At 33.9% G+C, this 26,933-nt stretch overlaps 1 protein-coding gene across 2 annotated transcripts in view; it reads left to right on the top strand.

Moving 5' to 3' along the window:
* SELENOF (selenoprotein F) overlaps positions 1–26,933 on the top strand; it is a 37,976-nt gene that overhangs the window by 6,778 nt on the left and 4,265 nt on the right. For both annotated transcript variants that reach the window (XM_060142500.1, XM_060142499.1), the window contains exons 2-3: positions 2,320–2,487; positions 19,215–19,278. In XM_060142500.1, the coding sequence (XP_059998483.1) occupies positions 2,320–2,487; positions 19,215–19,278 (232 nt within the window). The remainder of the gene's footprint in view (positions 1–2,319; positions 2,488–19,214; positions 19,279–26,933) is intronic.

Below are 26,933 nucleotides of genomic sequence, written 5' to 3' on the forward strand. Positions count from 1 at the left end.
ACTGAGATAAGGTAAAAGATGTATGTATATGGTATCAAATTAGGATGTTGACTTACTGTTAGGTCAATGGGAGGATCAGCATTTTGGAAGAGTATGCCAGCAGTACTTAAAGTTTTTCACATTGGGATATGCCTTTGGGTTTTAATCTGCATGATTAGTCAGCTGGTGGGCCAAATCCAGCAAGCCTTGTTTTTGTAAATAAAGTGTTACTGGAACACAGACACCCATTCATTTATTATTGTCTGTGACTGCTTCTGTGCTGCAGTAGCTGAGTTGAGTAGTTCCAACAGAAACTATATAGCCACCCAAGACTGACATAATTACTACAGGGCCCTTTACATAAAATTTGCAGGCCCTTGGTCTAGAAGATCAACCAGTCACAGTCAAACAATCTGAAATTCCCCCTACTTGAGGCTGTGGTTTTGACCAATTCATTTGCTTAACACACAGGAAAATTAGCACAAGTGCTGGAAATACAGAGAAATAACTTAATGCTTGCCCTTGAAAGAGTTCACAATATTACCGGGAAATCAGACAATCCTAGATTTACATAGTACAGTGTCATGAGTGGTGCTATTTTACAGCTGTGCATAAATTTCGTTCTCAGAAAAAACAATGGCTAAATACTGGGATCTGATTTTTTTCAGAGAAGGCTTCCTAAGAAGACTGATATACCAATCGGGTTCTTAGAAATAAGTAGAATTTAACAAGGTGGAAAAGTGTAAAAGAGCCTTAGAGTAGAAAAGTATGAGCAAATGTCCATTTGAGTAAGGGTTTTATATTCTCAGGTACTATAGGAATTCATTATAGCTGAAAAGTAGAATGGAATTGGAGACGTAATGAGAGATAGGAGTAGCTGACCATTTAATCCACTGAGGCAGGAAGATTTGAGAGCTCTTTAAGAGACAAAATTGTCAAAACTTGTTTTTTTAACAAACAAGTTAATTGACTGATTGTAAGAATGGTGAAGAATGTGGAGTCTAGGATGAACTGACCGGGGCAACTAGGTGGTCAGGGGAAATGGTGTCATTTTGCCAAGATACTGAATACATGGGAAGGAATAGATTTAAGGAGAAAAGATGTTTCACTGTTGGAGAGTTTGAATTTGCAGTGCCTGTGCAACATCTAAATGAGATCTCAGGTAGGCTGTTGGCTTTGGAAACTTGACACTTAAAAAGACTTGGGAGTTTTCAATAACTGAGTATTTGAAGCCATGGAAAAGATGCAATTCTCTATAGAAAGTATGCAAAGCAAAGAGAGAGCCAAGAATAGAAATGGGAAACAATATCATTTAAGAGATAAATAGCAGAAGAAGGAGAGGGAAAGCCATGGAAGAAGCAGCTGGAGCAGAAAAGTTTTGAATGCCATTGCATTTAGTGATTTTTGGCATGTTTAGCTGAGTGGTGTGGTGGGATCAGAAACCAGACTGTAGTAACAATTCAGAAATAACAGAATGTGGGGAGAGCAGTTAGAACTATGGGTCTTGGGTACACTGAAGGTATGAGTTATCAATGAAAGTAAATCCCTGTGGAGATGGCAGAAGACAGAAATTAAAGCAGAGGTACAGGTATTGACCTTAGACAGATGTAGGTATACCACACTCACTGAGACATGAGAGGAGAATGGATAAAGGAAGAGAATAGTTTTGGAAGCCTGCTTTTGCGAGTCATTCTGTTTGGTTACTTTACATAAGTCATTTCATTTAATCTTTACTGAACTCTATTTTATGTGGGATGCTTCTTGCTTTATCAGTGAGGAAATTAAAACTCAGGGAGGTCATCTTGCCCAGAGTCACACATCTTGTAAGTGGTGGAACTGGCACCTAAACCCCGAAGTTTTATTTTTGATGTGCTCCCACTCTCCCCAACTTCATCCCTTTCTGTACTCTTCCCCTGCTAGATGTGAATGAAGATAAGTTTGTAGGGTGTAGTAGGGACCTAGAAGTTAATGTTACTCCATACATCATATGAACAGGTGCTAAGTTCTTAAAATAAAATGGAAATTCATTTTTCTTCAAAAGATATGTAATATATATATCATAAAGAAATAATATATGATCTTTTTTGTTAATCCGTGTTTTAGCCAAGCTGTAATATGACAAATTTTTAAGAAAAAAATTTGTTGGGGATGTGGGAAGAACCAAAGCCTCATATAAAGTTATAAAGTATAAAAATAATTAAGAATTTGTCTCCAAATGAGGCATTTCACTAACTGTCTTTAATGTATTAGATTTTGACAATCCTAGTTTCTCCTTTTTTGGAAGCTTTGTGATGTAAACATGAAGTTAAGGGGGTTTTTTCCCTCATTTTTTGTTTTCAGGTCTCTGCGTTTGGGGCAGAGTTTTCATCAGAGTCTTGCAGAGAGTTAGGCTTCTCCAGCAACTTGCTCTGCAGCTCCTGTGATCTGCTTGGACAGTTCAACCTTCTTCAACTGGATCCTGACTGTAGAGGATGCTGTCAGGAAGAAGCACAATTTGAAACCAAAAAGGTATTGTTTTATAGTATCTCTCTTCCATTATATGGTTTAGTTTAGATAAGGTAAAATGTTAAATTGCTTAATCAACTTAAATATAAAGAAGTCTTTAACTTTTACATTTTGTAGTTTTAGAAACTCAACTGATTTCTTGCAGACCCATTAGATCAATCAAAGCAAATAGGGAGGAAAAGTATGGTTACAGATTGATAATACCATCCTACCATGGTTGTCCAACAGAAGGGAAGCAGAATTACTATAGCATGCCTAGATTGTAAATCTATCCAGTCTTCCTAACTTCCGGCCGCATAAAGCCAAAGAATAATTAATTAGATGCTTTTATTGATTTGTAATAAGAACCCAGTCTTATAGTGAAATTTGAGATGAAAATAAAGCACTTATTCTCTGGCACATAATTGTCAACAATAAATTGTAACTTCCTTTTTTTTAATAAATTTATTTATTTAATTTATTTATTTTTGGCTGCATTGGGTCTTTGCTGCTACACGCGGGCCCTCCAATTGTGGCGAGTGGGGGCCACTCCTCACCGCGGTGCGCAGGCCTCCCATTGCGGTGACCTCTCCCGCTGCAGAGCACAGGTTCTAGGCGCACGGGCTTCAGCAGTTGTGGCACGCGGGCTCAGTAGTTGTGGCCCACAGGCTCTAGAGTGCAGGCTCAGTATCAGTGGTGCACGGGCTTAGTTGCTCTGTGGCATGTGGGATCCTCCCGGACCAGGGCTCGAACCTGTGTCCCCTGTGTTGGCAGGCGGATTCCCAACCACTGCGCCACCAGGGAAGCCCTAAATTATAACTTTTAATCTGGTTAACAAAGAATATGGTCTGTTAACAATTTGCACATCTATAACTAATGTTTCCTGATACCTAATCTCACCTTTAACACCTGAGCACAGCCAGGAATAGGTAGTTCTAACAGTCCAATAAAATCTGCTACTGTTTTACCCACTGTTCAGAATAATAGTAAACTTGCTCAATTTTTAAATCTTTTCATTAAACCCTTAGACTTCTTTAATTTATAAAGTAGACTGAAAAGGTCATTTATATCATCCAAATAAAGCTGAATTAATGAGGTCCTTGTGTTTGAGAAAAAAAATATTAGCATCTCTCTGCTTTGTTTCCTTTTAATATTCTCTTTCAGTTGTACTTACTGAATCCTGTTCGAGGCATTATGGTTTGTAAAGCTTTCAAACAGTAATTGTATCTTCTCATTATAGGTAGTAAAGGTTTACTTCTAACACTGAGTACAGTTTTCTAGTTCTGTAAGAAAAACAAGCTGACAAGCTTTCACCATGTTAGTGTTCAACCAGAATTTACACTTGATTTCTCAGTTGTAAACCTGAAATTCCTGTGTCCCACAAATGGCTTCCAAGTCTTCCATGTTTTTCATTTTCTTGGTTCACATGTACCAATGATATATTTTAATGTTTAGAAAATTTCCATACATATAAGTTAGTCTTTATTGCAAGTAAATAAAATCTAAACAAGTTTTTAAAACTTGATTTTAAATAAATAGATTTAAGACCTAGACCTAACTAGTTTAGTAGGACCCTTCCCTCTTGTTTCTTGTTTCGTTTTATCAATGACATATTCACATGGGACAAATTGCTGAAGTGTGATTCATCCTCTCATCTTTAAGCTATTATTCTATGGTCTGTACGACTACTCAACTAACAATGATTATTTGTGAGACACCAAACTTACAAGGATTGAATAACAAAGGGTGTTTTATAATAAATTATCACACACCCGCTTTGTAATTAAGGGTAAGTTGAGAAAGTCTGCCCTTTGACTGATACCAGATGTGCCTAAACTGTAAACCAAGTGCATATAAAAGCTTTTACTAATTGCCCCTTTAGTAATTCTTTATAATATTACCAGTTTTATGGTATAATTTTTTTGTTTTTTTGCCATGCCGTGTAGCATGAGGGATCTTAGTTCCCCAACCAGGGATGGAACCCGAGCCCTCTGCAGTGGAAGCACGGAGTCTTAACCACTGGACCGCCGGGGAAGTCCCCGTGGTATAACTTTAGTGGAACCAAACTTCAGTCACACACTTCGCAAATTCATTATATTCCTGTTCAGTTTTCATTATTAACTGAGCTATGTATTGCTTCTTCAGCAATAATAGTAGGCAAGTAGTCCATCATTTAATATATGCCTAACTAATTACAAACTGAAATAATTATTATATCTCAGTGCAAGTGAGCCTGTATCCTAATGGACCTTTTATACTGTACCCATTGTTTTTTTTCTTAAGTCCTTGCCCATAATCTGTTAAGATGTACTTCTCATTAAGCATTTGCTAGCACAGTGTTGTACAAAATAAATGAATTTTTTTTTTTAAATAAGCCTAGTGGAACTAGAACACTTAAAATAGTACTGGAAATAGAAAAGTAAGGCATGTCAGGCAAGCCTCCATTTAGATGCAAAATGCATTCATGTATAGAAGTGGTACTTGATTTAATCTGTACAGTATTGCTCTCTGGATTATTGGTACATAATTATAGGTAACAATATATATAATAGTTTTTCTGTCTCATTCAACTCTGGCTTAAGGCTTAATTTTGAAATTATAGTTTAATTTAGTCCTACTTTAATAAAAGTAAAAATATGCAGTATGTAGACTAGTGCCTTACATCAAAAATATTAAAAATACTTAAACATGGCCATGTGTGTGTGTAAGTCATTGGGAATATAAATTCTTTAGAAGAGAAAAATTGTAGTTTATATGCAGGAATGTTTTGGCAATTTATAATAAAGAAATGTTACCTGAATACTCATTTTAGTTCTTGCTTGGTTGCATGCTTTATAGGTCTGTCCAGGGATGAGGCTAATCATTTTTCGAATGTTTACTCATTCAACAGGCTGAATTTAGCCTTTGATAGGCAGAAGCATAAAATTTGCTGTTAAAAAAAAAAAAAAAAACCTTATTCATAATAAATGCAGAAAATGTCTTCAAAATCCCTTATTCTGCAAATAGATATTCCTTTATTATTTTTATTTGGTCTTATTTCTCTCCCCCCACCCCCCATTTTGATCATAAAGGACCTAAGTAAGCATCACAAATACTACCTAGAAGGAGATTTTTTTGTAAGCTATTTTACTACTGTTTTAACTAGTTTTGCTCATAAATACATACCTAGGTACAGTTTACAAACATTAGTAAGGATGTTGACTGAATTATGAGGAGCGTTCTAATTTGTAGCTTAAAGTAAAAAAAGGTAAACTAATGAAAGAAAAAAATATTTAATTCTTGGTGCTATTAATATTTACTAAGTAGGATAAGTGACTTCAGCTTTTTATATATAGGATCTTAAGATGGAATGGGAGGGACCATTCTTCTTTTCACTACTGACTGACTTTTTCCTTGTGGTGGGAAAACATAGTATTGATAACAGCCAGTTCCTTACAGCTTTTCCCACCAGAAAAGGACTAATTCTTCCCCATTTACAATTTTGAAGTATTTTAGACAAGGATTGTTACTAGCTCAAGTTGGGTCACTAACCATTTATTAGCTAGGATCATGGAATAATGTAAGAACCTTTAGCTGCCACACTAGCTATGTGGGAAGTTGCACTAGGGAGCAGGTGGATGAAGCAGCTCTTAGGTAAAGAACAGCCTATTTTTTTTTTCCTCAATTTCTAGAGTAAATCACTTCTCCTTGAGCTATTTTAAAGATTTAGCTCAAGTGTCCCCTATTCTGGGAACTCTTCCCCAATTTCTCCTCCTTACTCACTACCCTTGGCCCTTCCAAGTTATGTTAGCTACACCTCTGTATTCCCAAAGCACCTGAGGATACCCTTGATTTGCACTTACCACCACTATATTGTATCTGTTGTTTGGCTTTTTTTCTCTCCCAGTGTTTCATGCTCTTTGAAGTCTGGAACTATGTTTTATGTTTCTGAATCCCCAGCCTTTAGCTTACAGTATTTCATAAGTTTTTGTCCTTGAATAAGGCTGTTTTTACTAAGAACAAGTTAAAAAAGGTCATTTTTTTTAATTATGTTGAAAATATACTTGAACTTTGTAGATGCTTGTTAAATACCTTTATCATGTATTTCACTTATATATCCTAAATATAAAAAATAAGAAAGTTTGTCTTCATGATTTCAGTCATCTGTTAGTAACACTAATTGTTCATCTAACTATAAATATAGAATTTTCATTTCTGTATTTTACTTATAAGGATACCATAAGCTTCCCAAATCTATCTAAAAAAAGATGTTAATAGCACAAATTTTTAGTGTTCCCAGTCTGATCACAAACATTAATAGATACTTTTTCAAGGAGTACATGACCATCCAGTTAAAAGAGTTTCCTGGGATTTTCCTGTGAGAACAATCAATCAAATCATTTTGATTCTGTTAAGAATTTCTTAACTTCTATTTCCTAAGGGTTATAAGATTAAATGTAGTATTTCAATAAATGGGTTATTTTTCTCATATTTTTATAATCTTCCCAGTTCTGTGAATTTGAACTTAATGTTGTCAGCTAGGTGCTTTTATTTTCCTGTCTCATTTAACTTTTCATATCTTAATGATTTCAGCTTCTTCCAGACATTGTTACTGTAGAATTTTTGTATTTCTCCTTAGTTACATGCCCCTATTTCCTTAGCTAGTACCTGTTCTTTTTAATATCTTATAGTCCCAATGCTTTTTTCTTCTTCCAGATTATTTTTATTTAATTGGTTTTTAGTACTTTCTATTCTTTTGCGTTCACACCTACTTTATCTCTGAACTACTATTCTGAAAGTTTGGCTACTTACCGAACCAGAGTACCTTTTGGGATAAAAGAATCCAGTTAGCCGAATTACTTATATATATGAACCAATAAACAACTTATTTCAACTTAATTTGCTGTTCATTCAGTCTTGATTGTATTGGGGGGTGGAGGGGGGAGTTTAGAGTAGTGCTTAAGAGCACAGGCTCTGAAACCAAACTACCTAGGTTCAGATCCCCTGATACTCAAGCTGGTAACTTGGACTAATTACTTATCCCTCTGTGCCTGTTTCCTCATTTATAAGGAGGTAATAATAGTTCCTATATCCTAAGGTGGTTTGAGGATTAAATAAGTTAATATACATACACTGCTTAAAATAGTGCCTGGCATATAATAATTACCAGGTAAATACTTGGGGCTGGTGGTGATGACAGTAATAGTAGTAGTATCTGATTTGCTGATGAAGAAAAAACAAGAAAGAAACAGCAAATTTGGAGAACTCAGAGGATAGTGTAATAATTATTGCTATTGGAAAAATAGGGTAAAAGAAAATAGATAAGAGATATAACATGAACTATTAGATGTACCAGTAATAAAAATTTGGAACAAAATTTTCTATTATTCCACTTTCAAGCTCTTGGATCAGTTGAATCAAGAAGAAATATCTTATGATAAAATAATTAGTAGTGCGAAGACTTTGACCATTTGTAATTACTTGCTTATGTGCAGCAAAATACAGAATTATGTCAAACATAACCCTAGATTTCAACTTTTTGAGTCCTTGGCTGACACATTTTTAATAAGGAAAATACTGCAAATTTGTACTTTAAAAATGTGTAGCATTTTGATCATTTTTAAATGCCAAATGAAAGATTGCATTTGAAGAGAAAAGGTTTTGCTACTAAAAAATATTCAAAACCATTGATAAAGTGGAGCTCAATTTTTAATCTAATACTTAGTAACAGATTTCAAAGGTTTAAGAAAATTTCGAAGAGAAAAACTTAGAACTGAATTCTTTTTTTTTTAAACTCTACAGATTGAGAAGAGATTTCTTTTGTTTGAATTTTGGAACATCTTGGTCTTATTCACAGAATATCACTAGAAACCTAGGCTGCAGATCACCAAATTATACCATTACTGGTTCTGTAAAATACCTCAACAGTTCAGGTATTTGATAAAAGGATTTTATTTACCTTAAAAATCTTCAGTTTTGTTTTAATAATTACATTGGCTCAGCTTTAAGTGTTTATTTTACCTTGGTTATGTACTAAAGTGGTTTACCTATGTTATCTATTTAATCCTGACAACAGTTCTATAAGGTAAATACTATTACCCCTGTTTAACAGAAGAGGAAACTAGGGTGTAATATGCCCGACGTTACCCAGCAAACTGGTGCCAGAACCTGGCTTCATCTCAAGTCTCTCTGACTCCAGAGCCCCAAGTTTTTGAACATCGACACTGTTTTGCCTCTCATCTTGAAAATCTTAACAGTAATACCTACTTCACAGAGTAGGAAAATGAATGAGTTAAATGTAAAACACCAGACAGGCTTTCTGAAGGTCTGCCCCTTTTGCATTTATATTTAACAAATTTAATAACACAGTCCCATTACTAGTTTCTGTTTAAAATTACCAAATCTTTACTCCTCAGTTTACCACAGACTTTAATGGCTTCCATTACTTGGTGTTTTTGAAGAATATGTTAATGAGTTTGGCTTTATTGAAGGCCCAACCAAACATTTTAAGTAAGTCACATAATTTTTCTTATTTCTGATAAAAGAGCATTGAAACATTTTGTTATTTTCAATTTACATGGAAATTCTGTACCCAGCTTTAGAGTAATTTAAGTCAGCTTAAACAGCATTATGCAAAACAGTGGCAAATTTTAAGCTTTAGCCTATCAAAAGCAGAATGCTACTGTGTCTAAAACATAGAAGGATGAAATGGAGGTTAAGCTAACTGCGTGAAATTGTAGTTGCTAAAGAAATTTCACACTTGCTTAAAATAGCTTCAGTTTTGTAGTGTCGGTAGCATCAAATACATGAATTGATTTCTTCAAAGGAAACAAGTATAATTCAACAGATTATTCTAATTATAATATAAAAACATTGTCCAGAAAGAAGCTTTAAAAAAAAACAAATCTGAGTAATGTTTGGCAACAGTTCAAATTCAGTGTGAGAATCACTAAGTAAGACTCCTGAGTAGCAACAGTAGTAAATAATGACACAAATATTTACTTAATAGCTACTAACATTCATTAAGTTCTTATAATATGAAGGTGCTGTTCCAAGACTTTACATGAATTAACTTGTATAATCCTCACAACAGCTCTATGAGGTAACTACCATTATCATCTCCATTTCATAGCTGAGTCTGGGGCATGGAGATCTTGCCTAAAGTCATACAGCTAACAAGTAGCAATAAACATATGTGTTATATATTTGTGTAACAAAAGTTTTAAAGTTTCTTTTGTGCAGTTTATTCAGTGGACTGAAAATATTATTTAAATTTATTTTTTATATTTTCTAGATGTGGCATTTCTCTGTCTTTGATATGAAAACTAAATGTAGTCAATTTTTTTAGGTATTTACAAATCAGGATCAGCTTCTATGTAAGCATGTTAAAACATTGTCACCTTTGCAGATTGTAATATTTAAAAGGGAAATAAATCCTTAAAGTAATTCATAATCTATCTCCAGGCTGTCTTACAACTGCATTTCCTAGACATACCTACCTCAGAGTCAAAATAAACTTTCTGTTTATATATTGAATATTACTTCTTACTATAGGTTCTGAGAATGCCAAAATAAGACAATAGTCACTGTCCTGGAGGAGAAGAAGAAATAGACATGGAAATTGGACTACTAGAATGCAGTTGGCAGGATATTCTGTTGGGCTAAAGCATGATATCCAATGTTATAGCTGCTTAAAAAAATTAGAAATAAAAAATAAATAAAAGTTGGAAGGAGGAAGGAATCAGTAAATCTCTTAAAGTTGGCATAATCAAGGACTATAGATAGAACCGTATTAATCACTATGGAAGTGACCAGTAGAAGAACTAAAAACAGTTTAAAAGTTATTGAATGAGATAGGAGGCAAAGGAAAATTTTTACTTCTTCTTTTATACCCTTCTGTACTGTTTCCTTTTATTATTTTTCCAGATGCATTGATTCTTTCAAAGATTCAGTGAGATGTGTGCTGTAAACAAAATATGTGGTATGAAAGCACGTAAAAGGAAGGGTATAACCATTTGACAGGCCAGGTAAATATTACCACTTGCTTATGTAGACGTTGATGCTTATAATAAGTTGGAAAATAATTAGGAGAAGGTCATCTCTAGCAGAAGGAAAAGTAAATGCAAAGATACAGGGTCATCATGAGAGAGATGGCTGTCTAAAATAAATCAGATAGCTTATTATGAGGAGAGATAACGATAGGTAATTAAGTAGGTCCAGAGTGCCTTGATAAGAAGTTTGGACCCTATCCTGTAGTCAGGGGACAAAATATAAGGATTATAAATGGTGAATTGACATCAGATTTGTATTTTAATAACTTTTGTTGGTGTTGTGAATGATAGTTGACAGGGCAGAGGGGAATACTGTTGCCAGAAAAAGAACTTCGATTGCCAGTTTCCAGAGGCAAGATACAGGGGCTTAAGCTAACACACTGGTAGTAAAAATGGAGAAGGGACAGATCTGAAATAGATTTAGGCAATAAAACTTACAGGATTTATTGACTGACTGGATTGGAATGGGGAAGGGATGAGTGAGGATGCTTTCCAGTGTTCTTATTTGAGAAACTGCTAACCCCAACATAAGTCTGCAAAGAACTTCCATCTAACTACAAGGTAGCCCCTTAAGGCGATGGTGGTGGATGGGAAAAGGGACAGCAACAGAGGATAATTTTTAATATAGCATACAACGCTTAGCTCCAAACTGCCTTTTCAGTTTTCTTTTTGAAGAAATAAGTGTTAAGTTTTAATTTAGCAGGCCATGAATTTTATCTGGTACCATAGTCAATTCTAAAATAGTATACTTGTCAAAGAGTGCACAAAAAATAAAAATGTGTGGAATGGCCTAGTTCTTTTGTTCTAATTTCATATTGTTGCTCTTAATTTTTGTGTACTGTTTAACTTTGGGATTATTATGGCTTTTTTTTGTATCTGTTCCTAAAGTTAAAATATATTAGGTGATTAATTTTAATAGAATAAAATCATTTGAGCCAACTCTTGTTTTTTATTTCAGATATTTGTAACCTTTCTTAAAGATAGTAATAATTGCCCCTTTTTTATGACAAAGTGTTCAGTATTGGAGTGGTAATGGGAACACTAACACAAAGAATTGAATTCTCTTTTGAAAAGCAGGTTTTCCTGCCATATATGGCACTTCCATGCACATTTTTTGAGGCTATTGAACGGTTGGATATTGAACTGTATTTTAACAGGATCTCAGTTTTTCAAGTTAACAGGGATATACGTTATAATTTTCAAACATTTAGGAGCAAAAATACACTGAATTTTTTTTACCATTTTCTTTACTTACACATGTTACCAAGGGGCTAATTCGTTTTATTTTCAAAACTGCTTACTAAGATAGTCAAGCTTAGGGTCATTTTTACCATTCTTTGGATATTTTGGCCTCAGGAAATATAGTGGCATTGTGTCAAGTTATTTCTTTATATTGTGTGATATTCCCTAGGTATTAGTAGGATTGAATACATTGTTCCCAAATGATACCCTGAATTATTCATACTTGTAGCTGAAGTATGTATAGGAATGTGTGTGTGTCTGTATCTGTGGGTGTATTTGTTTCCAGGTGAAAGTCTAATAGTTACAGTCTTAACCTCTTGCTGATGAAATTCTCTTTGTTTTAGGTATATATACAAATTCTACTTCTTATCACAGTATTGAAAGAAGCCTCGTTCTTTTTTTTTTCTCAAATTTCATAGTTGAAATGGTCTAATTTAGATTGTGGTGATGTCACAGAAACATTTTTATTTTATTTATTTTTGTACATTTTCATTGAGCTTTTTAGTGGAACAGTAATTGTATCTTTATGGAAATATTCCCCCAGTGTACTCCTACCTTCTTTAGAGCCTAATTTAAATTAAGGTAGATATTACCTTGCTTGTTTCTAGTTTTCTCAATCTCAAGTCAGACATGAGATTCAAAGAAGAATAGCAATTTAATAGTGTAGTAGAATAAGTTTTAAACTTAGGGATCTTCCTTTGGCACAGTTGTTTTATATTTTTTCAGAGTTTGGTAGAAAGTACCTAAAAATGAATAGTTTAATCTCAGGGGTATAATATTAGAGCATTATTTACCAGCTTGGTTTGCTAAAATTGTAAAACCCAACTTATTTCCCTATTCCTCCATATTCATTCATCGTTCCTATGTAAGAATGCCATCAGTCAGTGTGTGTATGAAAATGTTAATAAATACACTATTTGCTTTATACACTTAAGGTGACAAACTAAAATCTTGACAAAAGCTTACTGTAAGATTACAAACTATTTAGTACCCTGGTTATTTGTCCATATGTAATTGTAGCTTTTTGTTTCTATCACTATAGGCACTTTAAAAAATAAAAATCACAGGGCTTCCCTGGTGGCGCAGTGGTTGGGGGTCCGCCTGCCGATGCAGGGGACACGGGTTCGTGCCCCGGTCTGGGAGGATCCCACATGCCGCGGAGCGGCTGGGCCTGTGAGCCATGGCCGCTGAGCCTGTGTGTCCGGAGCCTGTGCTCCGCAACGGGAGAGGCCACAGCAGTGAGAGGCCCGTGTACCGCAGAAAATAAATAAATAGATAGATAGATAGATAAATAAATAAATAAATCACAAAATACAGGAATGACCTTGATAAATAATGAATTAAAATTTAAAACATCAGCAGGTCACTAGACGTAGTTTTAGATGGAAACATTTTCCCTGAGAATTAACTGACTAAATTTTGCTAAAAAAAAATAGCATCTGCATGATGTGTTGATATTTTTCCTCTACCCAGATGTATGTGAAAGGAGTAAAGTTGACTTTTAGAAATTACACTGGATATAATTAACGTTTAAAGAGTGGTTCACATATACTTGAACATATCATAATAGGTTTTCATTTAAGATCTCTAAATAATACCTAGCTTTTATCATGTTATAGCCATACTTACTTATTTTTAAATTCCTACATTTTATTTAAGAGCAAGCCTTCAGAAGACCTATAAAATAGTTACTCCTCAGATCTGAATTAGTTCAGCAGTCAGAATTTTTCCTTTTTTTCACCTAGCATTAGATCATTTTCATCATATTGCTACTTAATATTCAAAGTTTTTTCAGTTTTTTTCTAAAGTTTTGCTTTAAATAAAAGAGGATTTCAAAAATAAGAATGTATGGCTGCAAGCAATACTTCATATGAGAAGAAAAAGAGTATTGCAGCATTTGTCTTGCTCTGGTCCGTGTTTACCTGGTTTACCTTTTAGAATTAATTTGGTTAGTCTCTTGAGCAAAAACCTCTACTGTTTGATTGTTTTGTAATTTTTGCCTCATTAATAGTTGAGTATAGTCCAAGGCACCCCTGGCTGCCCTTTACAATCACTTGGGTAGCTTTAAAAGTAGTAATATTAATTAAAATACTGATGCCTAGATCTCAACCCAACTATCCTGATTTACTTGGACTGGGATGGGTTCCAGGGATCAGTAAGTTTCAAAATCTTCTCAGGTAATCCAAGTATACAATAAGGGTTGAAAACACTGCTCTAAGGTCATTTGAATTTGAAAGCTTGAGAAATTTTGAAGTGGCTATTCTAGTAACAGAGGAACAATGAATGATAGCTCTAAATAGGCTATCAGGGCTACCTAAAGCTCTATGAAAATGGGTGCACACCTTAAACATAACCAATAGTGTGAAAGAAAATATTATAATATTCACTATTCTTACTTATTGAGCATCTAAAGAATCCAGGCGTTTTGCATGTTTTTGTCTTTTTTTTTTTTTAAACTCCATTTAGCAACTCTGGAAGGTAGGGAATATTTCTTGTTCAGACAGTAAGCTGAAGCTCAAAGAGAATGACTTGCTGCCTTTAAGTCACAGAACCAGAATTGGACCTGCATACACATTTGATTTTATAACTTAAGCTCTTTTCACTGTACCTTAAAAGATAAACTGAGGTATATGAACATTTTTAATAGTTTGAGCAAAAATCAATTCAAATTGGGTAACACCAAACTAGAAGTGGTTAGGAGCGCCCCACCAACAGGAATTAGGAACAAAACTTATGGAGAAGATGCAGAAACAAAGCAAGGAAATTTTTTGATTGGCTGTAGCTTAAGTGGTTGCCTTTTTTAGGAAAGCCTAGTTGGCTGTTTGTGATTGTTTATTTTAGTTTTTATTTCTTAACTTTGAAGCATTTATAGGCTTAGGTTTGGGTTTGGTTGCATAGGCTGCTAATGCCCTAGAACCACCTCAGTGTGATGGCCTCCTTGTTTAATTTAACAATACCATGCTGTATGAAAATTTGATATTTAGTGTGACTTAGTTTAAATAATTAGCTATTTCAAGGTTTTCTTACTGTCATGTTTCTTCAGAGCCATGGATGTCATCACCAACAGAAATATATTAAGTGCTCAGTATTGGAAAGTAGTAGAATATTTCTGACTTGGACCAGGTTTACAGATTTGTTGTGATGGTGATGGTATGATGGTGGCAGTAAAAGTTAACAAATACAACACTTTTTAAAAATTCTTTAGAAAATTTATGTAACTCACATGTGTTGCCTTCGTTTGGTGTTATAAATTAACTTATCTAGGAATCTATCTGGTAGAAAACAGCATAGACCAATTTTTTTGTCTTGCTGTTAATCTGATCCATTTTATAGCAACATAGTTAGACTTACAGCAAAGTTATCACCACAAAGTAAAGGTTTTGGCCTTTTTCTATATGGGAAAACCTCATTATAAGCCTTACTAAAATTTTATAACAAGAAATTGGTCAGGTGGTAAAAAATCATTATATTCCAAAAGTAAATTATAAGGGAAGTCTTTAAACAATGAAGGGAGTACATTGTCCCAAAGTATTAGGAAAATATATTAATTGTACAGAATTTAAAATTAGGATAGGTATAAATAATAATCTTGGTAATGCTTAAAATATATTTTTTAATTGCAAAAAATTAGCTAACTACAAAGCTGAAATTTATTTTAAGAATAATAAATTTAAAATCACTTATTTTTAAATGAGAGGGAAATTAGCATATTCAAAAACCCTGTTACAAATAAGGTAAATTAGTTATAGAGCTGAAGTAGTTAGATATTTCTAGTTCCCACCCAGAGGACACTATGAGAACGTTTAGGAAAACTAGCAGTAATGAGTAATATGGAAATAGGTGTGAATTCCCAAGGGGCAAATTCAGTTTGTGCTTCATTTTCATATTTTTCTAAAGGTGTCCGTATATTCCCATTATTATGTTCCAATACCATAAAGGTATTCCAATATTTCCAATGGAAATAATTCCATTTCCATAAATTATTTGGGCTAATATAATATGATCCTAATGGAATAGTGCCTAGAGTTAGATTGTCTATACAAATAAGGCTTCTCTAATGCATATAGAAAAGAGCCCTACCAACTTGGTATCAAAAATATAAGCTTGGGCTTCCGTGGTGGCGCAGTGGTTGAGAGTCCGCCTGCCGATGCATGGGACACGGGTTTGTGCCCCGGTCCGGGAAGATCCCACATGCCGCGGAGCGGCTGGGTCCGTGAGCCATGGCCGCTGAACTTGCGTATCCGGAGCGTGTGCTCCGCAACGGGAGAGGCCACAACAGTGAGAGGCCTGCGTACCGCCAAAAAAAAAAATATATATATATATATATATATATATATAAATATATATATATATAAGCTTGCTATATAAAAGTTATATAACTTGTTCTTTGATTTTTCTTCTATTGTTATTTTTCCGCAAATGTTTGAAGGTCAGCATTTTTGTATGATGTTACTTTAAAAAGTAAAAATGCTAAAGGTGAAATTCAAGGAAATTTCAAGTTTTAACCTTTTTTAATCCTTTCATACTTCATGCCCTTGATAAATTCTAAGTAGCATATATTTTCTTGTGTATGAATGTATGTGTTGCCAAAGATGCTTATGATTACTTTATAAGACATTGAAAATTTACCATAATTTGTAGTTAATTTACCATATTTATTCACCATGAAAAACAAATGTTTTCCTATGAACACTAGAGATCATAAATAAAATGCCAAACTAGCATCACAAATTAATGCTTTTAGAATTTGATTTTAATAATGTTAGGCAGCTTTGAGTTACATTTTCTTTTTGTTTACCCTAGACTGGAACTAAGCATAATCTACAAAGTATGTGAAAGGAACTTGAAATATTTTTAAAGTTACACGATGAAAAAAGAGTCATTTAATTCCGTTAAGTGAACAGTTCTGTCCATTCAGCACACACATATTGAACAACAGCTTTGTGTCCAGTTCTGGGGGGAATTATAAGACATTTCCTGTCCACAGTCAAGTTATAGGATATTTATAGTACATTATGATAAGAGCAGAATTCTGTGGAAGTTTCCTAGGAAAGTCCCTAACAGAGAGTAGGAGGTCAACAAAAATTTTCCTTGAGAAGCTCACATCTGAGCTGCCTATTCATTAAAGAATAGGTTTCTAATATTTTTAATTAATCAGTTCGTGTTTTGTGGTGCAGAGAATGGGTTACAAGTGTGCTAGGATACTGAATCCTTCAGTCCTTGGGACAACCAAATGGAGACTGGGGTGAGCAAGGGCCCCAGGCTAGTCATCTCCAGTTATAAGCAGCCACTTCCTTTTACCCCAGTGCTCCAATTATTACTGTTTTCAGGGTGTCATGATATGAAGAATTTTGGGAAACAGTGGTGTAGAGAAATGCCATCGTACTTCCAGGTAATGGAATCTCCACTTAGAATTTCCAAGGGATCATAAACTTGGAAATAAAAGATAAATCTAATAACCAAATTTTAATATGGCCTTATATTTTTTATTTTTTTAATTCTGGTAAAATATACATAAAATTAAATATTTTAACTGTTTTTGAGTGTTCAATTCAGTGACATTAAGTACATTCACATTGTTGTCCAACCTTCATCACCATCTATCTCCAGAACTTTTTCATCTTCCCAAGCTGAAACACAGTTATTAAACAGTAACTCCCCACTCCTCACCCCCCAATGCCTGACAACCATCATTCTACTTTCTGTCTCTGAATTTGACTGCTCGAAGTACCTCAATAAGTGGAATCAAAAAGTATTTACCCTTTTGTGGCTGCCTTATTTCTCAGCATAATGTTTTCAAGGGTCATCCTTGTTATAGCATGTGTCATAATTTCCTTCCTTTTTAAGGTTGAATAATACTATTCCATTGTATGTATATACCACATTTTGTTTAGCCATTCATCTGTCAATAGACATTTGGGTTGCTTCCACCTTTTGGCTATTGGGAATAATAATTGGTATACGAATAACTATTCCAGTCCCTGCCTTCAGTTCTTTTGGGCATATACCTAGAAGTGGAATTGCTGGATCATATAATTCTATTATTAATTTTTTAAGGAACCACCATTCTGTTTTCCACAGCGGCTGCACCGCTTTACATTCCCAACAGCAGTGCACAAGGATTCAATTTTCTGTACATCCTTGCCAACCTCTTGTTGTTTTCTGTTTTTTTTGATAATAGCCTCTAGTGAGTGTGAAGTAGTATGTCATTGTGGTTTTGATTTAATTTCCCTAATGATTAGAAATGTGAAACATCTTTTTATGAGCTCATTGGTAATATGGCCTTATACTTTTAAAGATTTGGCGGGGGAGGGGGGATGTCTAGCCAAGATAAACCAAATCTTATTTAAAAATCTTAGAGATCATCAGAGTTCTTAATCTGAAATCCATCAGTGGTTTCAGAGTCCATGAGTAGCCTGAATTAAAGCAAATTCCATTAGACTCTCAGTATCTGTGCCCCTCAAAAACTTAAGAAATTTATTGACCTACCCACAATCACCAAAATGTTTTTTAAAAGTCATTATTTGGAGAGGAGTTAGAATTAAGTGATTTTTAAATTTCTATTTTGTGCTTTTCTGTGTTTTCCAAAGTATCTAAAATAAACATGCATAGTGCATGTGATTTTTTGTGTTATTTTAGAACTTGGAAAGTAAAATCCATCTTTAGCTCTTGGACCTACAAGTTAAAAAAAGTCTAAAAGCTAAGAAGAAATAAAATGGATATAGTATGTTCTTATGATTGCCTGCCTTCTCAGAGTCACAGCATTCCCAAGTCACTACCAGAAGAATGAGCAAGGCTCCTACCTCCACCAAAAAAGTGATGTTTACTACTGAATCTGTTTCAGCTAAATTCATTGCAATAAAATAATTGCGTTTGAGTTTTTTATAATGAGCTTTTACTATAAAGAGAACATGCAGGTTCTATAGCTAGAGAAGCAGTGTTTACCATTTCAGCTGAATTTCATTAAGGGAAATATTTGCATTTATGTTCTATTTTATAATGAGATTTTACTGGCTTTTCTGTAATATCTTTACATAGTACTCTAATTACTTTTTAAAGGTATTGGGTTTTTGTATTGTTTAATTTTAAAACATTGATCACTTAATTTTAAAAGCAACCAAAAAGAATTCTCATTATTTATGTTGAATAGATGGATACATACCTGGGTTCAGCTTAGCATCCTAAAAAAACTGTGGGAAGTCTTTAAAATTTTATGAAGAACTTCCTAGGACAGCTTACCTATTCAAGTTCATCATCAAGTCTCCATATCTTCTTCAATCTTTTTGGCTAAGTTTGAGAATATTCCATGTAGGGCTTGAACTCAACTATTTAATACCCTCAGGCCTCCATTTTCTCTTCTGACATTTGCTTGATCTATATATCTGCTTAACTGCAATGTTTGTGCTATGAAATTTTATTTTATAACTACATTTTTTAAATTTTAACCAGTTTTTTAAACTCCTGTTTTTCCTTTTGCAGCTGTATGCAGGAGCTATTCTTGAAGTCTGTGGATGAAAATTGGGGAGGTTCCCTCAAGTCCAAGGTATATAAAATCAACTCTAGTAAAATTTCAGTTAATAATTTAAAATCAACATTTCACAAAAATAATTTCATTAAATACTCCCAAGAATAAGAATATTTAAGGTTATACTTTCTCAACAGTATATGAATTTTCTCTACATTTGTCTTCATGGGAGTGGAATTTTATAATAATTGTTGAATACTAAGTTACTTGACTCTAAGCAAGCATAAAATATGAAATTTAGATTTAAATACAGCACATGATGAGGTGATTATTTTCTTAAAAGAAGAGACTTTCCTAAGTACAAATTTTATGAGAGCCTTCCTTTTACCAAGTGGAAGTGTAATCCTTCTAAATAATATTTTTAATGTAAACTGATTTATATAACACTCCTAAGGAACAATTGCATTAAGTGAGAGTAGACATGTACAAAATAACCATCAAGAAGAAAATTAATTACCATAGAACTTGAGGTGTAGAGGAGAGGAGGTCATACAGGTGTATCTTCACAGGAATTAAAGATAAATTATATGAAAGGATAATTGTGAAAGTGTATTCTTTTGGTTGACAACAAACAGTAATGGAGCTCTGTATCTCCAAAAAGACTTGGACTAAAGCTTTTCTATTCCATCCTTGCATGTCAGCTGAAAATCAGTTTTATGAAGGTAATGAACTTGTTTTTTTGTTTTTTGGGGTTTGTTTGTTTTTTTTAACTAAAATACGTAAGTGCTCTATTTATATACCTTATTTTGTTTTTGTTTCTGCTGCTTTTCCATGATTTCTTGCCTTGTTTACTTAATAGCAAGAGAATTTTTTGGATTTAGTATTTTATAAAATTGCCTGTATTAGCACATTCCCTTTATTGCTGACCTAGAATTGTTTATAATAAAATATTGCTCATTTGGCATGGAAATTAATCCTTGGATTGCAACTTGGGGACTTGGGAACATTTTATATGAGACCCAGAGCAGATGCACATCTAATTAAATACATTCTTTGTCAGAATAAGCGCATATTCTGATGTAGCACAGAATATAACATCCACTTTTGCTTAGGGAGAAAATTATTTACTCTGTATGATTTATTTTGCCTCAAACACTTAAACTCAGTATTGTACCAGAGTTGTTTTGGCTTTTTTTATATCAGTTCTCTGAATGATAAAGTGATCATTCTTATTCCTAAAAAGTTTTGGCATTTGCTTTTTAATTATATTCATTATTCATATTTACTGACTTGTCTTATTAATAATCTTTTGTGACTCAGATTTTCACGAGGTCAAGAATAGCTTGCAATTAGCCCTCCTGTTTGTGATATCAGGTTTTCTTATGTCCATGGTAATAATTTCTGCAGTTACTAGTTCAGTCTTTAAAAGATTGAGTGTAGTTTATTAATCCTTAGATTGCAACTTAACTATATATATATTTCTTATGTATAATTAAATTATCAAACTGGTGGGTATTTGTAGTCATACTGTCTTTTCCTTTTGAAACATTGGATTTTAATTCTATGTATAAATATTTAATTAGTACAAGCTTATTTAAATTAAGAAGATTGTTTAATTCCACAGTCTATAACCATATTTAATATAATTATGTATAATACCAGTATTTTCGGAGCCCATGAGAAAATAATACATTTTTTTAAGTTTACTTAATTTAAATTAGACACGTCATAAAACAGAAGAAAAAATTAATGTTAAATTATTCCAGAAGAGAGGAGGATTTAAAATTTGAAATGTCTTATCCACATTAAATAACTCAGGGTTTATGAAAAAAAAAAAGTCCCAGATCATATGCCTTAGCTAATTCCAGGTATACCTCCTAAAATACTTTTGTTTTCCATGTTATGGTTAAGTAGGAAAGTCAGTATGTATAAAAACGTCTCATTGTATATTGGACCTAGTGTTTTATCACTTTTGGTGACATCAAAAGTAATGATGTTAAGTAAGTATGTTTTCCTTCTCAAGCATGAGTCTTACCATGATAAGGATATGTCTGTAGTCTGTCTCTATCAAAAAATGTAAATTTTCCATAATTTTGTAGGTCTTGGCAAACTTTTTCTGTAAAAGTCCAAATAGTAAAGATTTTCAGATTTATAGGCAACAAGGTCTCCATTGCAGTGATTGATCTTTGTTTTTATAGTATGGAAGCAGCCATAGAAAATATTTAAATGAATACATGTGTCTGTGTTCCAATAAAACTTTATTTATAAAATCAGGGAGGCCCAATATGGCCTATGGACCATAGTTTGCCAACCTCTGTATTAGAATCATAAACCTTCGGACACAGAAAGGAATTTTAAAATAATGTAGAACTTGAGAGCAAATAGCTTTTTGCCTCTCGTACCCACTTTGGTTGACTGGTAGTGATGCCTAGGATTATGATGCTACCTTGGAGTTTTGCTAGAAGGAATACTGATTCGTTAGCACTGTCTTCATCAATTTTCTCATTTATAAAATGGATTAATAGGTGGTGTAAAATCGGTTAATATCTACCCTATAGGACTGTTTTGAGGATTAAATGAGATAACATGACTCTCTAGCATTTGAAACTCTTCCCTTCACTTGTGTGAACAGGTCATTTTATTCTCCTTTCCTGGCATCTCATCTACCACCCACACTTCAAATATTGGTGTTAGTCGGGGTCTGTGTTATTTTCTTACTCTCTTGAATGATGTCCCACTCTCTCAGTTTCAACTGCAGTGTTCACCTGATGACTCCCAATCTGTATCTTTAAATTAAATCTTTCCTTTTTTAGATACCATATTTCTGACTGCAAATTGATGTTTCCACTTGCGTGGTCTCATAGTATCTTAAACCAATGTACATATAAGTCACCTGGGGATCTTGTTAAAATGCAGAGTGTAATTCTGTAAATTTGGTTTGCATCCTGAGATTCTACATTTCTAACAGTCCTGTAGACTGTGGCCTACATTTTTAGTAGAGAGGCGTTAAACCCAGCATGTTCAAAAACTAAATTAATCCTCTTCTCTGATGAAAGTATACCATCTTCTTCCCTGTTTCCATAAATGGCAGTATCATCAAGCAAAGTATAAGCATGAAACCCGAGAGTCATGATCAATATTTCTTTCACACTTTATGCCCCGTTAGTCACCAAGTTGTCTCTTCCCCCTCCTTAATAAACCTTCATATCTTTGGCCTTCTCTATGATTTTAATCAGCCCCTTAGCATCTTTATCTGGAAGGATTAATTACTTATTATCTGGCCTGCCTGTCTCTTTTCCCTTTTCTTCTATTCTCTCCTACACAACTACCAAAAAAAAAAACCTTTTCCATAAGACAGATTTGATTATGTGACCCTCTTATTTAAAATTACCTGTAGTTCCCCATCACATATAAATGTCAAATTCAGCATCATATACAAGACCTATCATGACCTGGATTCTCTTTTCTAGGTTCACATATCTAGTTTATGTGCAGAACTATTTGCAGTTCTCTGAACTCTGACCTCTAAGTCTTTGCACACACTGCATGTTCTTCCTGACTTATGCCTTTACCCATTTTTGTGACGAACCTCTATTCATTCCAAATTTAGTTCAAGCATTATTTTGGGATTGCCTTTGGACAGAATTTTAGACCCTCGCCTTTGTGTTCCATAGCAGTTCCCACATAATATTGTAATGTATTTATTTAATTTTCTGGTCTTCTGCCTCTACCAAACTAGGAACTCCATAAAGCCCAGAAGTTTTTAAATTTTTTTATCACTGATGTATCCCAGATCTTTCTAACACTGCATCTCACATTAAGAGGAATTCAAATATTTATTGAATGAATGAATGGATTTGCTAAATTTATCTAATTCAAAGGTGGCTCCACTTTTGACAAATGGGAAACTGGTGAAAAGCCTGTGTTTATTGGTTATATAGCCTTTATGGATTTATAGTCTTCAAATAGTCCTTTTCTGACTTTATTATTCTGAAGTCATAATCTTTTTAGTTTGTCTTGTCTTCATTATTGTACCTCCAGTCTCCCCAAATTCTCTTATTTAAATTGCTGTTCTCTGAACGTTTTTAAGTGCTTTTAAATTGTCTTGTTGGGAGGACCCAAATGACTCATGATTTTGCACTCCAGATAGTTTGTAAGTAAATATTCTTGTTTTAGAAATACTCTTCGATACCCAGTAGTTTTCACTGAGCACAATTGAGAATTCAGTTCTGTTGTTTGTTGTTGCTGCTGCTCTTCTCTTTGTATTGTTGTTTCTGCGTATGATATGACATTTTTGTTTATATTCTGATACAAATATACTTATTTCTACTCAAGGGGAAAACATCTAATTATCGTTCCATGTAATTTTATATGGCAATTCACAAATCTTAATTGTACCTGCCATAAGCCCTTATTTATTAAATCTTAAAACCAATAGAGTACATTGTATGACTACTTGTAATGTGACCAAAGGTACATTGTTAGATCTAGCCAAGTGTATTTTGCCTCTATATTTTCACTTGTTTATGATTTTGAAAATAACATAGTTCAAACATTTTTCTTTGACCTCAAGACATATCCTTCTTGTTATCCCTCATCCCCACTTATCCTCTTTTTGGAATGAGGAAGAAGATAGATTTTTATTTTTTAATACTCTTCATAGTTAACTTTGAAGAGCCTCTGATTTATAAGAAGAGTACCATGACTTTCTAAGCAGTGTATATAGCAAAACTTGGCTCTAAGGTCTCCTAGGCAGCTACACAAATGACATGCTGATAAGATTCTTGAGGACAAAACTGAAACATTCAACGTTACCACTTAATGTTTTCTAATCATTTCTGCATATTTGATCGTTTTGAAGTGTTATTTACAAATCTGCCTTAGTAATTGACAAATAATTAAATTAGCATAGGAACATTTTCTTGAAATAGAGTGACTGAATTAAGCTCTTTAGGAATTTCCAAACTGATATCACTTAGTTATTTTTAAAACAGCAGAAAGAAAACTAGTAAAATAAGTTACTCTGAGGTCTTTTTTGCAAGTCTCTTATATGCTCTTATAGCCTCTCCTAGTGCCATGTGTATATAGTAAGTATTCAAATATATTTTAAAAGATTAATTTACTGCCTGTAAAATGTGATTTGCTACCGCAGGGTATTTAATAGATACTCCCCTCAGTCAAAATTAGAAGCTTGTGGATTTATACATAGCAGAGAGAAGAGAAAAGAACTGATGAAAATAGTCATTAGTGACTCATCTTAATATTTCTTTTTAATTTATTCCCTCATTCCGGCCTGTTAAAATCTTCTGGGGCTTCCCTGGTGGTGCAGTGGTTGAGAATCTGCCTACCAATGCAGGGGACACGGGTTCGAGCCCTGGTCTGGGAAGATCCCACATGCCGTGGAGCAACTAGGCCCGTGAGCCACAATTACTGAGCCTGCACGTCTGGAGCCTGTGCTCCGCAACAAGAGAGGCCGCGATAGTGGGAGGCCCACGCACTGCAATGAAGAGTGGCCCCCACTTGCAACTAGAGAAAGCCCTCGCACAGAAACGAAGACCCAACACAGCCATAAATAAATAAACAAACAAATAAATAAACTTCTGAATGACAGAAAGTTATAGGTTCTGTTATAGATACAAAAAAAATACTTAAGAATAGTTCTTTTCTCCAGAGAAGTTTCTTATGTAGTAGTGACCACACTGTGTATTAAATTATGCTTTGCACAGATGTGCATATAGCATTTGCCAAAGGAATGGTTATAAAATGCAACAGCATATTATAAGCTCATTTTTGTTTGGGGATTCAGGAGTATTGGACAACTCTTAAAGGATGAAGTTAATAGAGAAGATATTCTAATAAGCCTGAATAATATAATCAGTTTTATTTTGAATTAAATTTAGTAGGGGAAGTTTAGATGGGATATCTGAGTGTCTTCCAAAAAGCCTGCAAAACCTTAAAAAGAAAAAGCATTTACTAATCTTCGTTTAGTTGTCCTAGATGCACATATATAAAGATCTTCATGGTGAAACATGTCTATAGTGCTATTGCTAGTTAATTCTAAGTTTAAAAAATAAGTTCTCAAAAGCATGTGTGTCACTATAAAATCTAATCAGAGGCTGTTGCAAATGATAACAGAACTGGAATTAAGAACTGTCCTCATTTAGGTATCCAAATGAAACATCCCTCTTGTATTTATCTTTTTTAATGTATTCTAAAATATTTTAATTTGGACAGTTAGACGTGATCATTACTAAAAACTTGGTCGGGGCTTCCCTGGTGGCGCAGTGGTTGAGAGTCCGCCTGCCGATGCAGGGAACACGGGTTCGTGCCCTGGTCCGGGAAGATCCCACATGCCGCGGAGCGGCTGCGCCCGTGGGCCATGGCCGCTGAGCCTGCGCGTCCGGAGCCTGTGCTCCACAACGGGAGAGGCCACAACAGTGAGAGGCCCGCGTACCGCAAAAAAAAAAAAAAAAAAACTTGGTAAAATGTAGATCAACAACAACCTAAAAAGGAAAACATTCATTTAAAACTTCCCCAAACCCTGTGCTCCAGATATAACCCCTATTAAAATAATAGTTATTGTTTTGAACTGTTAGGTATATTGTGCTAAGTATTTTATATTTTCTCACTTAATATTTTTAAAGATTTCGTTCAATGCTTCTAGGCTTTTTCCTTTGCAAATATATATTTATGAATAAATATATAAAAACATTAGTGTAAATATATAAAAACAATATATCCATCTTTTTATAACAACCATGGAGAACAAACTGATCTATAAACCTTTATATATGAGTTTGCATCTATATCACTAAATACAGATTAATATAATTTTTAAATTATTGGATGCACTTCATAGTGGTCCATGTTAGTTTATTTAACCAATAGCCTTTTACACACTTAGATTATTTTCAAATCTCCAGACTTGGTTAGCAGGATCTTATATATCTTTGCATTATAGTGTAATTATTTCCTCAGAATAAAGAAGTTCCTAGAAAGAGACTTGCAGATCTAAAGAGTATGCACGTTTTAAGACTTTTGGTTCATTTTGCTAAATACCTTTCAGGAAGGATGTGTCCATTTATATTTCTCCCACAACTAAGCCCCGGCAAAATCTTCTCTACCCCCCTCTCTAACCTTAAATATTCTTTTTAATTTTTGCCACTCCAAATGAGGTTACCTCATTGTTTTGACAGTTCTTTGATTATTTGTGAGGTTGAACATTTATTTCAAACGTTTAGTGACCATTTGTTTATTTGTATAGTACATGTTCCTGTCCTTAGTTCATTTCTCTAGTACCTAGTATTTATTTTTTTCTTATTAGTAGAAGCTCTTTTGCATACTGTGTAAGAGATAATTTTCCCCAGTATGTTATTTTTACTTTTAACTTTGTTTATAGTAATGTTTTGCTGTACTGAGTGTCCATTTTTATGTAGGCACATCTATAAAGCATTTTCTTTAGGATCATGCATAAGAGAAGAATTTTATATTCCATATTCCAAGTTGTCTGTGTTAAATGCTGTGGTAGTATTCTGAATCTTTTTTTTTAAACACTTATCACAACTGAAATTATCAGTGGTGTGATTGCTTGTTTAGCATCTTTCTTCCTCATCAGACTATAAACTATATAAGAGCAGGAATTCTGTTTTATATAGCTTTATATCTGCTATCTGGTATACAATAGATATTCAAAAGTATTTATTGAATAACACACACACACACACACACACACA

The sequence above is a fragment of the Lagenorhynchus albirostris genome, chromosome 2, assembly GCF_949774975.1.
Source record: "Lagenorhynchus albirostris chromosome 2, mLagAlb1.1, whole genome shotgun sequence".
In the NCBI taxonomy this organism is placed as follows: domain Eukaryota; kingdom Metazoa; phylum Chordata; class Mammalia; order Artiodactyla; family Delphinidae; genus Lagenorhynchus; species Lagenorhynchus albirostris.